General features: G+C 36.3%; 1 protein-coding gene across 2 annotated transcripts; it reads right to left on the reverse strand.

Moving 5' to 3' along the window:
* Positions 1-1342: 1342 nt before the first annotated feature.
* Positions 1343-17539, reverse strand: LOC121368178. Of its 2 annotated transcripts, XM_041492804.1 has the most exons (11): positions 17314-17539; positions 16044-16172; positions 13993-14165; positions 12374-13127; positions 10288-10463; positions 8022-8165; positions 7456-7708; positions 6467-6597; positions 5510-5646; positions 4852-4941; positions 1343-4412 (listed from the first exon to the last, which is right to left on the reverse strand). In XM_041492804.1, exons 3-11 carry the CDS (start codon positions 14101-14103, stop codon positions 4220-4222), a joined length of 1989 nt encoding a protein of 662 aa, XP_041348738.1. In that variant the 5' UTR covers positions 14104-14165; positions 16044-16172; positions 17314-17539; the 3' UTR covers positions 1343-4219. The 2 variants fall into 2 exon arrangements, with proteins under 2 accessions (XP_041348738.1, XP_041348736.1); XM_041492802.1 differs by lacking the exon at positions 16044-16172.
* Between the last annotated feature and the right edge of the window lie 179 nt (positions 17540-17718).

Here is a 17718-nt window from a genome sequence, read left to right on the forward strand (position 1 = left end):
ACATTATTTTCCGTCCTGAGCCATTTAGAATAGAAAAAAAAAAAAATCATTCACGAAAAATTGTTTTCCAGTGGTTCTCTATCATTCGATATCCTATTATTAAGTTATTATTATTGCTAATCTAGGTAATGGGACGGAGCTGAATTGCAAAAGATCACGCGCGGCCTTGGACAAATTCATGCTAGGGATCGAGATCGCTAAATAAAATATAACATGTTCCGACAGCCATTCGCAGATTTCAAACAAAATACCTTGAACAGCAATAGCAGTGATGTTAACTTGGTTCGTGTAACATGGTTTTAACTGGTACTATCCATAAGTAGCATATGCATATAATACCGAAACGCATGTACATCTAGCACGTGGTGTTTTTGTTTTTTTTTAATTTAGGCGTAGGAAGTAGCAGCAGCGATGGTTTATATACACGAGTCCCATTTCAACTTTATGAATTACAAAAAAATGAAGAAGCACCCAGTGGCGTAGGAAGGTGCCATAAAGTGTGTGTGTGTGGGGGGGGGGGGGAGGGGCGCATATATATATATATATATATATATATACACAGCTGTGTGCGCCCCCGCCCCCCCCCCCAACTTTATGGCACCTTCCTACGCCACTGGGTGCTTTTTTTTGTTGTAATCCATAAAGTTGAAATGGGACTACACTGCTACTAACATTATTTAAATATACAAACTTCTGCTTAATTTGAAATGTGTTTAAATCCATATTGATTCATTTTCATTTCATTTCAACTTATTTTCGTGTTTATATCAAATTATATAAATTTTCAATTTCAATTTTTGAAAACCGACCATAACCTTTAAGATGAAACGATACTATCGCACGCAGCGCCACTACATTTGGCAGATCCGTCTACGCGAGACCACACACTTCTCGACAGAATGCCACCATAATCATCCCTCGAGTCCAGGTCTCAAACTGGTGGAACATGACTGGGTCATCTTAGATGCAAGATACAAAGGCTGGACCGAGCAGTAGCCACTCTACAAGAAAGTGAACAAGCACTGCACCGAGAATGGTAAAACGTAAACCAAGAATGCGTGAGCCGTCTCACTAGAGACGAGGCGAAGGGTTGGAGTGGTGATCCGGGAACGTCGTGCTTATACATGCAATCGACAGTCTCAACACAATAAGTCATGTTAGGGTCATAATGGTCATGCTTAGCAACAGCTTACTAGCCACAATTGTCTAGGGCACCATGCAGCTCCATACTCAAGTCAGGTCCCAATGTTGTCAGCAATACAATGTTATGGATACCACTGCCTAAAATGTCATCATTGCTAAACTTGTTTATCTACAAATAATTACTCTTTTGAGACATTTGTTGAAATATTCATTGGTTCTTGGAATGCAATAAGAATATTGTTTACACTGTGGCTTTTTAATGTCAACATTACTTTCAAAAAATGGTACCATCAATATTTTAATAGAAAAACCTCTTCAACAAAAAATATCAAGGCATAATATATTATACAATAATAATTTTAAAATAGTAAGCAAGCACAACTAGTTCGCCAAATAAGTAATAAAAATGAACAAAAAATCAACCCATCACAAATGAAAATAATAATCCATACAATCGATTTCCATGATAATATAACAATGAACAGTAAAATAAGGAACCAATGATAAAACATAACTAGGTATGGAGGTGGTGCCTGAACACACAGGTACAGATTTCCTCTTCTACTTTTAGATCACATTCAGCCAATGGTATACATCGATCTGACCCATGTGACCAGCAGCTGCTTACTACAGGTCAAACAAGTAATCAAAGTAATTTGTACATTGACCTCACATGACAAGTGACCACTTGCCAGTTATATTTAAATTAGTAACAAAGGAATTGTAAAATGACTTCTTAAAAAAACATCAATTGGTTTTGTTATAGTTTTTGTGTGTGTGTGTGTGTGTGTGTGGGGGGGGGGGGGGGACGGGGAGGTAGTTCAGTGGTGGAGCATTCACCTTAAGTTCAGTGGGTTCAAAATCCATTGCCCTTGTGGATTAGTTATTTCCCCATTCCAACCAGTGCCCCCCCCCCCCCCCCTTCATTCGAGCAAAATGTGCTAACCTGAAACCTTTTTACCATGTATTTCCATTATTCTACCCGTAAAATTAGTTATAAATCATATAAAAATGTGTAATTATTCATTTGCAACCCTATATAGCTCTTTGACAGTAATACTAAAATGAAAAAAAAAATCTAGATTCAGGCACTTTTGTTTAATTCAGGCCAAAACCAGCGTGCTGCCCTACAGAAATGGGAACCTGCACACCTACATTGTAGGAGTACATATAAATGATGCCTTACTGCTTCATGTCAGCAGGTTTCCTCACTTTCTCTCTGTTGACCACATGTTGAAATAACCATGTTAGACACAAAATAACTGCTGTTTTACAAATATTCCTTTATAACAGGCAACCACTTCAGGCAGTTTGACCATGTTGGTCAGTTCTACTGATACGTATCTAAAGACATTATTATGTGAATGGTACCTTTAATGTATAAATAATTTGTTGGCCCACTGAACTTTCATGTTTAAACCTCAACCATGTTACTTATTTATGAATGAAAAATATTTCTAAGAGTTATTTTTAGCATGATGATGTAGTTTTCAAGAAATATTTGATATGAATCTGCTTTAAAAAAAAATAGATTTCTAAGAAACTACCCTTCAAACAAACTGCATCCATCTTGAATAAAAACAACAATCTACATATACATCAAAACACTCTACATATAAAAATAATCACTGTTATGTTGAGGATAGATTTTGCATCTACGTGTCAGCTGCCCTTCTGATCAAGATATCCAACAAAAATACACCACAGCCGAACTAGAAAATATTCAATAAATAGTGAGTGGACTCGGATGTCACCAGCCAGTTATGAAGCGATCCACCGGTTTTGAACAAGCTGTTTATAAATATCCCCTGTTTGTATCAACACTCATCTGATGATTTGTGAGTATAAGTTCAAGTTTTGTTAATGATGTTTCATCTCACATATCACAACACTGAGTTGAAAAACATTTAATATCAATTCACAAGAGAACTGTGCATCACTGATAATTTTTAATCTACTTGAAAGAAAACCCCAATATGTTCTGTAAAGATGATTGGTTGTCAATGATGAAAACATGTCAATATGGTCCCTTCTTATAATATCTGCCATATATAATATACAGGTACTTGAAGGATAGGGACACTATATACACCCAATCCTTTGGGTTATATAGTGTACGTCATGCAATAAAATATGTTTTAATCAATAAATATACTTTACATAAATAACATGTGGTAAACAAAACCACTAAAGGACAATTTTGTCACCTTTCTCCTACAAAAATACTTTATATTAAATATCACCTGATGTAAAAGCATGAATGACTTTTCCTTTCCAATAACTTCTGCTCAAGAAATTACTTTATGGTTTACAACCAGTTCAACGTAACCTGTCAAATACATGGTTGGAACGGCTGACAACTGTACAATACACTTCTCGAATTTCATAACAACAAAAATCTACTTTTAAAACTAATAACATTAGAATTAGAATTTTTAAAATCAACATAGAAATACCAGCTTGGCTGTTGTGAACTTAGGAAATGGTGAACATTTTAAAGTAAAAACAATATCATGGGCTATAAAATACAGAAAATGCTAAGTATAGTAAAGGAAGTAATTTAAAAAGACACCGAAAACACATCCACAGTGTATGCCCGTCAATAGTTGGGACATTACTGGTACATACCTTAACTATATAATAATTATAAAATATATAATATGTATAAAATCATTTGATTTTATCAGTTTATCACAAGCTTGAGACATCCACACACATCTCATACAGCTCTACACGAGTATTAACCTAGATGTCTAAATACTTTTTATTCACATTCATGATCAGTGCATATTTGTTTTCCAATACACAACTTACTTTAAGGTCTGATGGTAGCACGTTTAAGAAAACAAAACGTTAACCTTTGACCTAATAACAAATTAATAGTTTAACAAAACAAACAAATCCTTCATCATAATGGTAACCTTTTTAAAGTCACTGTTTTGAAACTGCGATCATTGACTAAGCTAAATAATGTTTTTCCAATGCTACAATGTGAACCCAATGAGAACAATTAACTGAGTTAATGGCAGTACGACTCCCACATTCTCTTCACCGACTGCATAAATCCTACATTAGTTTAAGGAATGCCCATCATATCAAGTAAAATATTAATTTTCGTATTCAGCCAAGTTGTCTGTTTCTTGCGTAGTCCGTCAATCCAGTTAGCAGGAAGATGTGAATAACCAACTTTGCACCCAAGTAGGGCCCCAGCAACACAGGCGTTGCTGTTACTATCACCAGCCTCATGGACAAGTTTCATTATAAATTTTCTGAAAAAAAGAAAAGAAAAAAAAAAATGGAGTGTTTATTACTTTAAAATCTGCATGATGGCAAATCAAATTTGTTTATGTGCTACAAATGTGATAACAAAAACCAGTTTTCTTTTTTACAACATAAATTTATAAAATGTGAAATGTAAAAGCTTAAAAAAAAAAAAGGTCTATTTTTAGAATGGTGTACAGTACCTAATTGTGATGCCTTAAAGTGACATCTTCATCTTAAATTTAAATGATAAGTTCATGCTCAAAGACTTCTTTTTTTATGTTACTAGAACACCATCATTTTGTTAATATACTAAATTAAATTATATTATATTAAATTAATATATAACACTGGTTCCACCAAAATTGTAATTAAAAAATTAATAAAACTTAAAAAAAAGACACTTAAATGTAAAGTACATGCATCAGTAATGAAAAAGAATCTAACTTAAAGCCATCGCTGGACTTCAGAGCCAGAATTGCAGCAGCCATTGGCTTGTGTGTATAGCTTCTTTGTTTACTGCCATCTGCCTTCAAACTGAAAAACAAAGTTAAAGTTTGTTTTGTTTAATAACACCACTAAGCACATTGATTTATTAATCTTCGGCTATTGGATGTGAGACGTTTGGTAATTTTGACATATTATCTTAAAGTGAAAACGCGCTATATTTTTCCATTAGTAGTAAGGGATCTTTAATTTGCACCATCCCACAGACAGGAAAGCACATATGAGGGCCTCTGATATACCAGTTGTGGTGCACGGGATAGAGCGAGAAATAGCCCAATGGACCCACCTACGTATATGAAAAGAAAACTAATCATTAAGTGATGTCACCGTATGCAAACTTATTGAGTTTTAGATGATATCAATCTACTTACAAGTGCGATGACTAATATATTTCCTTGTTGACTCTTAGTGTTTGTAATTATCTTAAAACTGTTGTAATGTTTACCTCACATAACGTTTTAAAATACTGTTAGAGAAAAAGATGGCAAAAAACATTTCTGGAAGTTTTTTTATTTAATACCAAAAAATGTAATAAGCAAGCATTATAAATTATTTTTAGTTAATATTAATTCTTAAAGAGTTAAAAAAGATCACATACTCTTTCAAAGTGTTCACACTGACATAGGATCTAAAATCTTCAATCTGTTCTTTATTCTGAAGATGCTTTATGCTAAGTTCTGAAGCTTCATCTATCATCTTTACCACAGACTCAGAGCATGTATAGGAACACTTTCCCTAAAAAAAAAGTACATTATATTAATCACATATGAAGGGTCCACGGAAACAACCTCTCATGTCACATTTGTTAATAAGGTGATATTTTTAAAATTTAATGTTTATAACCCTGCAATCGTAGACTATTTATACTTAAGAAAGCATAAATTACCAACAATTAATGGTCAACTATAATTATAGGTTTTAATTTAATGTGTCATTGTGACAACCGTTATAATACTGACTATATGTCTGGACATCAAAAGTTATTCCCGTGGACTCTTCATGTGTCATTATGTGCATTAGATCTCATTTGAACAGCCAATGTTTACATGCCAATGTGGCTATAGTGTTGGATGTTTATTGTTTAAAAGCAACAAATAGTTTGTCCAAAGTATACGATTACATACAATAAGCAGTGTCCCACAAACATTATGTATTTGCAGGTATTTATCTAGGCGTTCTGTGGGTCCGAACAGAGGCCACTTCCCAAATGAAAGTGGACTTAAAAAATATCTCAGATATGATTTACTCGCACTACTTTCCTCCAATATCCTGGTAAATCTCTGATTGGATGCAGCAGATGTAACAATAACCAATCCATCAACTGCCACTATGTTTGGACAACCAAACAATTTTTTTTTTTTTTTAAATCACAAGATTGACAACATCAAAAGATTACCAGAATAAATAAGACATGAGATATGCTTAAGTACAAACACATTACAATTTACAATTAATTTGGTTTGCCAATATGATTTTATAGACAAAACCTAAGTAATTTTTCCCATATAGTAAATGGTAACTTGTTCACTAAGGTCGTCTGGAGAGTGAGACACACCTGCAGCATGAGGGCGATCAGTGAGGAGACCATCACACAGCTGGCCAGACACTGGCTGTCGGCATGCGTGGCCCGACATATCCTCGCAGAATTACCAACAACCTCAGACAAGTTGTGGAAAAATGGCACTCCTAGGAAAACAAATAACATTTAACCATGGGAAAATGTAATCATTTCCAACTCAACAACATCTATATTAAGAGATAAAAGGGGGGTGGGGTGGGGGGGGGCACGTAGCTAAGTGGTAAAGTGCTTGCATGATGTGCGGTCAGTTTGGGATCGATCCCCGTCGGTGGGCCCACTGGGTTATTTCTCATTCCAGCCAGTGCACCACGACTGGTGTATCAAAGACTCTGGTATGTGCTATCCTGTCTGTGGGATAGTGCATATAAAAGATTCCTTGCTACTAATGGAAAAATGTAGCAGGTTTCCTCTATAAGACTATATGTAAAAATTACCAAATGTTTGAATGTGCTCTAGGGGTTGTTAAACAAAACAAACTTTAAGAGATAAAGGCTATCTTATGGAGTTTTTTTCCGAATAAAACTTTTATGTGAATGAATGATGTGTGACAAACATATTTGCATCAATAACTTTTCACTGAATATTTCTTATGGTTAGAGGATCAATATATTTCAGTGCTGTGTACATAACAAAATAGAATACACGTGACTGAGATACTGTAATTAATATTTTTGGTGGCAAAAGGCAAACCACTGAAGCTAATTTAACGATAGACGGTATTTTGTATATTATATGTATTTATATGTTTTATATATTTGTAGAAAAAACATTCCTGTACACCAATTAAAATGGTCCCAAACCAACTGCAAAGTTTGCAAATATTAAAATTTGAAAAGTCGATGACATCAACATAATGATGCATATCGTCTCATAATGTTTACAGATTACCAATAAAATAATATCTTGAACACGATCTTCATTACCCCAGTCAAATGATGAGATTTGTTTGCGAGTGAAATGCCCACCTAATATTGCTGTTCTGACAATGGCGCCGTTGTCCGTGCCGAAGTGATCACAGCTACTGATGGATGTTCTGCTGAAACTGCGGAGTATCGACTTGTAACCTGGCTGACACTTGCATTTCTCCTCGCACCCGGACTCACATTTACCATCTTTTGGCAGCGATCCATTCGATACAGCAGGCAGTGATGTCAATGAGTGAAGAAGACTTTCTGCCACACTGTGTGGGTCCTGTGTGAATCTCGGTTTGGTTAATATCTGGAAAAAACAAACCCTCCGCATTTGAAAGATCATCATAAGCTCGTGAAAAGATTATTGTTACTATAACTCCTGTCATATGAACAGTATCTATCAATGCTGTATCTAACCAGGAGTAACTAACGGGGAGGTCAGTATTAAAACAAGAGAATTGGGGCAAGTAATATATATTCACCAGCTTGACACAAATGGCATAATTGGACTGAAAATAAGACTCTTAGGGGAGACACATTTTGTATAAATTTCACTGGGAATTATTTAAATATAAAATATTTTAACAAAACCCATTACTAAGTGTTATTTCAGATATTACCTGTTGTATTGTTTCACTAAGAACAACTCCCTCAGAGTCCCCAAGTTCGGCGAATCCCCTCTGTGACCAGTTGAGCAGTTTCTTGGCAAAGTCAAGCTCATCAACAACTCCACCCCATGATACGATAGAGTCCAGCACTAACATCTGTAACAGTAAAATAACATGATATCAACAACTCCACTCCATGATACGATAGAGTCCAGCACTAACATCTACAACAGTAAAATAACATGATATCAACAACTCCACTCCTAGCCCGAGTACTCTGACTGTAAGAGAGCTAGACGGACATTTGGACATAAACACGCTCTCATTACAGTCAGAGACCAACATATGTCTTTTTTTGGCAATTCCTGACTACCAAACGGTAGGCAACGAGTCCCGCTCTAATACCACAACAATCCTATGTTTGACGTCAAATACCTTTACATCAATCACTTTCGAGTTAAGTGATACAAAAAAATCCACATATTAATCACTAATACACATACTACAGAAAGAAACCCGACAGCACCCACATTCAGCTACGCTTCGTGACACTCCGTCGCAACAATTACAAAGCTCGGCTATCTATTTCGAGACTGGGCGATTCCGCCTTGTGCAGCAGTTACAGGAGTCGTCTCATAAGAGAAGGCAGTATGTAGCACATACTTTTGCCGTATCCTGTCGATAACACCCCAAATGTATCCTTCAAATTCAAAATGGAATCAATAATGTGTAATTGTTTTGGTTTAATGACGTAGTGAAATCCAAATTCATCCAAAACGGCATTAGCCAACTCTTCCATGTTGTAACTTCGCTTGATAAGAGACGGCCCCTGTAACTGCTGCACAAGGCGGAATCGCCCAGTGCGCGATCACGTGGTCTACGTCTCGAAATAGATTGCTGAGCTTTGCAATTGTCGCGACGGAGTGTCACGAAGCGTAGCTGAATGTGGGTGCTGTCGGGTTTCTTTCTGTAGTAAGTGTATTAGTGATTAATATGTGGATTTTTTTGTATCACTTAACTCGAAAATGATTGATGTAAAGGTATTTGACGTCAAACATAGGATTGTTGTGGTATTAGAGCGGGACTCGTTGCCTACCGTTTGGTAGTCAGGAATTGCCAAAAAAAGACATAGGTTGGTCTCTGACTGTAATGAGAGCGTGTTTATGTCCAAATGTCCGTCTAGCTCTCTTACGGTCAGAGTACTCGGGCTACTCCACTCCATGATACGATAGAGTCCAGCACTAACATCTACAACAGTAAAATAACATGATATCAACAACTCCACTCCAGCACTAACATCTGTAACAGTAAAATAACATGATATCAACAACTCCATCCCATGATACGATAGAGTCCAGCACTAACTTCTGTTACAGGTCAAGCACTAACTTCTGTAACAGTAAAATAACACAATATCAACAACTCCACCCCACAATATGATAGAGTCAAGCACTAACATCTGTTACAGTAAAATAACATGATATCAACATCTCCACCCCATGATACAATAGAGTCAAGCACTAACATCTGTAACAATGATAATCAATCACAGTATATAACAATAACATGTTAAAAGTCATGAAAGTAATTACATATATTACAATCAATGGCTAAAATTAGTATAATTATATATTACACATAAATATTATATAGAAACACAAAAAGAGTGGGAACTGCTAGGGATAGGAGGAAATAAGCACAGAAGGAAACTGGATCAGTTAGAATTAAGCACTGATTTTTAAATATTTGTGAATATTAAGAGAAATGATTGTATGCATGCAGTGATAAAGCTGAAGTGGAATTAATCATTTGTTTGATGAAATGTATATTTTATTGTTTTACCATTATAAGATGACTAAGTGAGAAGTTTCTGCAGTTAAGAACCCAGGAAAATATAAATATTTTCAAATCAGTACAGGACTTAATAGTTGGTTGTTTCTCTTTACTTCTCTGTCAATCTATTTTCTTTCTCTTCTATTGCATGTCTCTCCCTCTGTTCTACTTCTCTATAAAAACATTTCCTGTTTCTCTTTAATCTGCAGTTAATTTTGTATCATAACCGATTACTTTATGTTCAGTTACCCACTATTGCTGTCACTACTTCTATCAGCATTGTGGATGCTAATATTGTCCGTCATCTTGCTTACGTGAATGTATCTGTTCTGAATTTGTGGGGAAAGGTCCCAATATGGGCTTAAACCAGTCAACCAATCCTACCGCCATAAAGAGATGGAATAAATATTGTTTAAAAGAAGATTTAACTCTACATGTATCTTACAAAAAGATCAAAATTTCCCGTCCAGTCTCCTTTTCTCCAGCGCACTCGGTGTTCATCCTGTGTGATCTCGGAGTAATCAATGTTTTCCTCACTGTAGTAAAAACTGCATTCATCTTTCGACATCCACCGTGTTGCAACACCAACAGCATCCCCAATAGCAGCCCCATAGATCATTCCTGAAACACAAATGAACAAAACAAATTTGAAAAAAATAATATTACTAATATGTAGATTTTAAAATTAATAAAACATATTCAATTGTAAGTATTTTTTTTATGCTATACATTTGACAGATGGTATGCATATTTACTTAAATTTTTTCAAAAACTGGAATTAAATATTTTCTCTACATTAAAACCCCCCAACAAAACCCCAATAATGTCTACTCAATATGGAAATGACAAATGTTTTAACAATGGTAACCTGCAACTACAGTTGGTATTTTACAAAACCTAGTTACAGTGTTCTAACACTCCTGGAAAGAAACCATGATCTAAAATATTTAATATCACTTTGCACATCTCTACTATAAGACCCCTGCGTGTGCTGTAACCTCACTGTGGTGCAGGGGTGTAACATTCTCTTTGAGAATGGCCAATACAGCACAAATTGAAGTTTAGAGTAAAATTCGGTGTCCGTAAAATTCTGTGATGTTTGTATTTGTATTTTTGGCACAGTTCTTTACACTGTTTTTGTTTAAACCTTGAATTTTTATATTGATGTTGATCATCACTTTATTTATTTGCATTACCATAGTTTGACACCCAATAGCCGATGTATTTTTCGTGCTGGGGTGTCGTTAAACATTCATTCAATCAATCTCTACTATAAGAATAAACCCATCCATGATGGTTACATCATTAAAACACTGGATTGCTGTAATGTAATTAAAATATACAATTTGCAATGTAAAGTTTTTGTTTGTACAGATGATTATAAATATATGTGCGAGTGTTTGCAAATAAAATGTTTTGAAAATACACCAATTACACATTAATTAAAGTAAAAATAATCCAATTTCTGTTACATTCATTACAACATAACATAAGCCCATTGGTCCAGACGTAGCAATGAGTTTATTTTCTTGATGAACGTAAACATTTTGTCGTATGGGAACGTCATATCTGATGATGTCATTTTATAAATACTAGTTATCATATTAAGAATTAGTTTATAGACCAAAAATAATTCAAAATAAATGAACTTTTAGTGTTATTATTAGCAAATATGATTCAAATTTAATTATAAGTATTATCGGTTATTTCTTTCATGTTCATCTGGGTATGAAAAAAAAAGATCTGAAAACTTATGTGAGAACGGCTTCACCGATTCACATAGTTTATGGATGATTTGTTTTATTCATACCCAATTAACGTAAAAGAAATAACAGACAATCCTTAATTATGATATGTGATATTTGCTGACTCGCAAACATTATGGTGCTACAAGCTCCAAGTATAATGTTCTATTTCTAACATTTGTGATAAAAGTTATTAAAACAAGGTATTAACGTTTCAAGAATACTTCACTACTTATACATGCCTATGTATAGGCCCGTGTACTTTTCTTTAGCAAACCAAAATAATAAATGCCCACTTTCAATATATAAAAATGTCTTTAAAAAGGAAAAGGTGTTTCCTAAATTAATCAGGATTTATACAAATGCTTCAGTTACCCATAGCTCACAAAATATTACACTCAATCACACAGATCTAAATTAGTAAACAACCCCAAATTCAACACGCACAAAATGATAATATAATCAAAACATGAAATTTAAAAAATTAATTATTACTAAAATTTCAAATCCTGGTTAATTAAAAAAAAAATTAAAATCTGCAGTTGACCTCATATTATGACTTTTTACTTTAAATGTGTGGGTAATTATCCATTATTTATTGGTCATTTTGTTCTGGATACATATATAGATATTGAAATATGTGGAGAAAAGTCCTTATACAGGCTTTAGCCTGTTGATCAAATTCCACCACCATAAAAAGACAGAATAAATACAATTTAAAACAATGTTTTTAAATTATGAATGAGCTAAATAAAATTCCCATAATACAGATCCATTGTACATCACCTACAATCCTATCTCTTAGTTCAAACGAATCAAGTGAAGAAGCTCCAAGGGGAGGTAACAAGGGTGTTTTAATTCTACTGGCAGTGTTTGTAGTGTGTGTCTGTTCTTGAATATATTGCACATGTGCCGACTGAGGGTTTGCCACAGAACTCTGCAGCTGGTATCCTCTCACTCTTGGAAAGTCATTCAGTGGAGTCAATGGTCTGTGGAAGACTTGTTCTGATGAAGAATTGTACAGTTTCCGTAAGAATTCAATTGTTGCCTCCGACCCTTCGTTACATATAGCCTGGGGCGGACTGTCTAGTCTGTTGCCTCCAGCCAACAACAAAGTCAATGTGGGACAGTTTCCGAGGGACAGCGGCAGCACCTTCAATTTATTATTCGATACATTCAGTTTAGAAAGACTCTCCATGTCTCCGAAATCGTCCAACAGTTGGCGTAAAACGTTGTAGGACAAGTCTATTTTTTCCAGCTTGACGAGATGCACGAAGGAGTTGGGTAGAGACTTGAGCCTGTTGTGACTGAGGTAAATCGTCTGAAGATGGAAGAGCAAGCCAAAGCTCTCGGGCAGGCCTGTGAGGCGGTTGTGACTGATGTCCAGGTGGGACAGGTGCGGCAGTCGCAGCGGCAGGACGGACGGCAGCTCGGTGATGGCATTGAAGGAAACGTTCATCCTCTCGTACAGGCAGATCGAGTCGCGGATGCTCCACGGTAGTTCTGTGAGCATCGACTCATGAGCCTCACCGTTCATGTGCTGAAAATAAAAAATCACGTTAGAAGGAAGAAAATGTTTTATTTGACAACGCACTCAACACATTTTACTTACGGTTATATGGCGTCAGACATATGGTTAAGAACCACACAGATATTGAGAGACGAAACCTGCTGTCACCACTTCATTGGCTACTCTTTACGATTAGCAGCAAGGGATCTTTTATATGCACCATCCCACAGACAGGATAGTACATACCACAGCCTTTGTTACACCAGTTGTGAAGTACTGGCTGGAAAGAAAAATAGCCCAATGGGTCCACCAACGGGGATTGATCCTAGACCAACCACACATCAAGCGAACACTTTGCCAATGGGCTACGTCCCGCCCCAAAAGTTAGAGAAAATGTGTTCAAGTATAACTGTATATTTTAATGTCTGACTAATAAGACAGTGTATTAAATCAATACAGTAATTGTGATCTAGAGATACTGCTGCCACATAGGCTACTCTTACTATTTACCAGCAAGAGATCTTTTATATATACTTTCTTTAAGATAGGATAGCATATACCATAGTCTATGATATATCTGTACATAACAATTAAGTATGGTAAAACTTAACTGGATGTATTCACTGAAGAGGATTTATATATCAGATTCTAAAAAAATTATTTTTGACCCTAAACTTTCCCATTTGATTTTGCTCAATCGCATTCTAAATATAGGAATCATGTAACCTCATACTCTACTATGATTTCCATTTCCCTTCTTCTTCCTTTTTCAATACATTGATCAGTAAAAATTACCCACATTAAAAAAGAAAGGTTTACTAACTCAGCATTAAGAACTGTTACAGTAATACTACTAATAGTTTAAACTAATAATAGAAATAGAAAACCTTCACACCTTGGAATACTGTTTATAGGTCATCTTTTTACTCAAGTTTAGTTCTTTTCTCTCATAGTCGTGCACAGGAGCAAAGTCATGCACTTCAATGTTTCCCATCTTCTTACTCATAGGGTCCTTGGATCAGATTGCATAAAGCATCAGCTCATTTTGATTAATCTTGCTGGTGAAGCCTAGAGATAAGATACTGTAATGATTATTCACACACAGAACATTTACAAGCACACACAAACGTACATGTAGATAAGATGTAATATCTTTATTACTGCCCACGATGTCATTTGAGCACAAACATGAAAAGGTTAAATCATATTAATCTTGCAACCAAACTTTTGAAACTAGTCTTAATTATTTTCATAATGAGCTCAGTGAGCATCTAGATATGACGTAACTGACGTCACAAAAAAAAGAAAAGGAAAGGAAATGTTTTATTTAACAACGCACTCAACACATTTTATTTACAGTTATATGGCATCAGACATATGGCTAAGGACCACACAGATATTGAAAGAGCAGACCTGCTGTCGCCACTTCATGGGCTACTCTTTTTGATTAAAAGCAAGGGATCTTTTATATGCACCATCCCACAGACAGAATAACACATATCACGGCCTTTGATATTCCAGTCATGGTGTACTGGCTGGAGCGAGAAATAGCCCAATGGGCCCGCCAATGGGGATCGATCCCAGACCGACCGTGCATCAAGCGAACGCTTTACCACTGGGCTACATCCCGTCCCTTGACGTCACTAAATCAACATGGTAACTAGAAGTCAGCAACAAGTTTTTTTGACAACAGCCACTGTCAAGGTTGGCTAAATATCGCTGTCTGTCTGCAGTTGGTTGCGCTTCAGTTTATAAAGAAAACCGTGTGACCCGTCACCAGTCCAAAATGGTTTGATATCACACCTATATTGTTTTAATTTCCATTGACATCACAACACCAGTACATGTATCGATTGTTTATATTGTTAGAAAAATGTATAAAGTACAAGAGTTAGCGGAGTGTATTTGAAAGTTGGGCATGACATGGTGGGGGGTGGGGCCTGTCAATGTGATGGCCTGGGGAAGGGACATATAGGGCCCAAATTATGGAACTCTCTCGGCCAAGACAATTTTGAATTCCTGGCCTAGTGCTTATAAAACTTTTAGTATCTAGACTTGTGACTGTAATAAGAGTCTGAGACACTAATGTCATGACAACAACATACAAATTGTATACATGTGGCGTCATTAGAGAACGAGTCTGGACTAAAAGTTTTATAAGCATGGGCCCAGGTGTTCAAGCACATTTCCAGCCTTCTGAGTAAAATAACAGGGGCAAGTTGGGCGTGGTGGGGGATAGGGTCTCCACGAATACTCAAGTACTCAGGCATGGGCCGAGTCTAGCAAGACTGGAGTCCGTTCACCGGACTCGAGTGCCCATTTAAGGAGGAGCACTGTCTTTCAATTATATATGTTTAATGTAATTTTTCCATATGCTTGCCGGAAAAATGCCGGCTACATTATAGGACTATGAGACATGGAGGGAAAACATAAGTGGAATGTGTGGAATGCAATACAATGACATGATTTAGCATCCATGTTCAGCACTGGAATTAACATGTATAATGCTATTATATTTTATTCCTTAGTATCATTATCATCTAGTGTAAGGTCGGATACTCGGGTCTGGGTCGAGTGTGACCCTTGAGTACTCGAGACCAATAAATTGGACTTGTAGAGGCCCTAGGTGGGCGTTGGGGGGAGGGGCATGGCCCTTCTGACACCCTTGTTCTATGGCTCATACAAGTTGCCATCTGAATGGCAGGACTTCTAAATACATGTAGTCAAATTACATTCACAATTTTTCCCCCATTGTTGTTGTCATTTTAGCAAATATGCCTCTACGTTAGTTTACCCAGGTAAATGCCTATGGCCTGTTTTTTTACATTCTCACATCTATTGGACCTTTCGCAATAAACGTCACAGTAATAATTAAGGGACCGAAACAACTTAAATTCATATTATATTTGCATATAATCGCAACTGATATGAAATAATCAGACTTACAGCTTGCCTGAGTACTTTGCCATTTGAGAGCTAGACGGACATTTGGATGGTTATAATCGCTTTCTGTCAGAGGTTACTCCATAGTGAAAACAGAATGGATGACTACTACACAGTAGACAAAGATTCCCACTGTAATACAATAAAAAAATCTAAGTGATGCTAAATACCTTTACAATGATAATTTTCAAGTTCGCAGATAACAAATATTTCGCTTATTCACCACTAATACCCACACTACAGGAAGAAACCTGTTAGCATGTATGTATTTAACCGGAACATTACTGGGGGGGGGGGGGGTTGCTGTCGGGTTTCTTCAATTAGTATGTGTGTTTGTGGTTACTATGTAAAATATTTGTTATCGTGAACTTGAAAATTATCAATGTAAAGTATTTAGCGTCAAAATCAGAATTTCTTTTGTACTGGAGTGGGAATCTTTGTCTAATGTGTGGTACATAGTCACCATTCCGTGTTTTCGCTGTAGTTATATCCGACTTAGTGTAGGGTCTCCACGAGTACTCGGGCATGGGTCGAGTCTTGCAAGACTCAAGTCCGTTCACAAAACTCGAGTACCCGTACACGGTCGAATACAATGATCAGTTATAATACAATGGACAATGTAGGACAATAATTTCAGCAGTAGATAATTAATATTTTGGACTCATGGAGGCCCTGAGTGAGCGATCAAAACCGTACAAGTGGTAAAGCGCTCGCTTGATGCACAGTCGGTTTAGGATTGACCCACCGTCAGTGGGCCTATTTCTCATTCCACCCAGTGCACCACAACTGGTACATCAATAGTTGTGGTATGTGCTATCCTGTCTATGGGATGGTGCATATAAAAGATCCCTCATTCCCTGGCTACTAATGGAAAAATGTAGCGGTTTTCCTCTAAGACTATGTCAAAATTACCGGTAGGACTTTCCTTTGGCACTGTCATGTATAGAGAACATTATAAATACTTATAATAAATAGAGTTAGGGTTAGGGTTAGTCTAGTTCATCAAGATAAACGTCTCCGGCACGATATTTATTATTGTGATGTTTATTCCAATAAATGTCAAAATGTTAAAAAACGGACCGTAGATGTTTACCTTGGTGAACTAGGGTTAGTCAACTTAGTGACAGTACCAAAGGAAAGTCCTTCCAAATTACCAAATGTTTGACATCCAATAGCCGATGATTAATAAATCAATATGCTCTAGTGGTGTCGTTAAACAAAACAAACTTCTTCTTCGAAAGGCAGTTACTGAGAGTAGGACGGGATAACTTACAAGTTACAGCTTGCCATCTGCCAGCATCCGTGTTTTTGTTTTGCGGACAAGTTAGGCATCATTACACGTGTATGCTACATCTTATTATGACCATCTGAAACATGGGAATAAACTGACGGGAAGTGCTTGCCCAGATATCTGCACCATGCACTCAAGCTGTCAGTTACTCTTACTACTGGTCCTACCACAAAACGTGAACCAGCACATCGCATGCAAACTTTGTTGACAGTCCACGACAGCACTGTGAAATACGTCACGCGCCGAGGGGTCTGCAATTCAACCGGTTACGTCGAAATTAGTACACCGGAATGATGGGTTTCACAAAATTAGATACGAAATAAAATGTATTCGTAATTTAAAGTCAATATTTACTACTGCATTCATTACATTCCTATGATGCATATT

This window comes from Gigantopelta aegis, chromosome 3 (genome assembly GCF_016097555.1).
Source record: "Gigantopelta aegis isolate Gae_Host chromosome 3, Gae_host_genome, whole genome shotgun sequence".
Taxonomy (NCBI): domain Eukaryota; kingdom Metazoa; phylum Mollusca; class Gastropoda; order Neomphalida; family Peltospiridae; genus Gigantopelta; species Gigantopelta aegis.

Bases quoted from the DNA above. Each gene is read 5' to 3' on its own strand.
- LOC121368178 (XM_041492802.1), bottom strand. From the start codon at position 14,103: ATGAGTAAGAAGATGGGAAACATTGAAGTGCATGACTTTGCTCCTGTG. The intron at 13,128-13,992 runs GTGTGAAGGTTT...TTTTATTTTCAG, and splicing joins CCTATAAACAGTATTCCAAG to CACATGAACGGTGAGGCTCA. The intron at 4,413-4,851 runs GTTAGATTCTTT...TCTTTTTTTCAG, and splicing joins AAGTCCAGCGATGGCTTTAA to AAAATTTATAATGAAACTTG.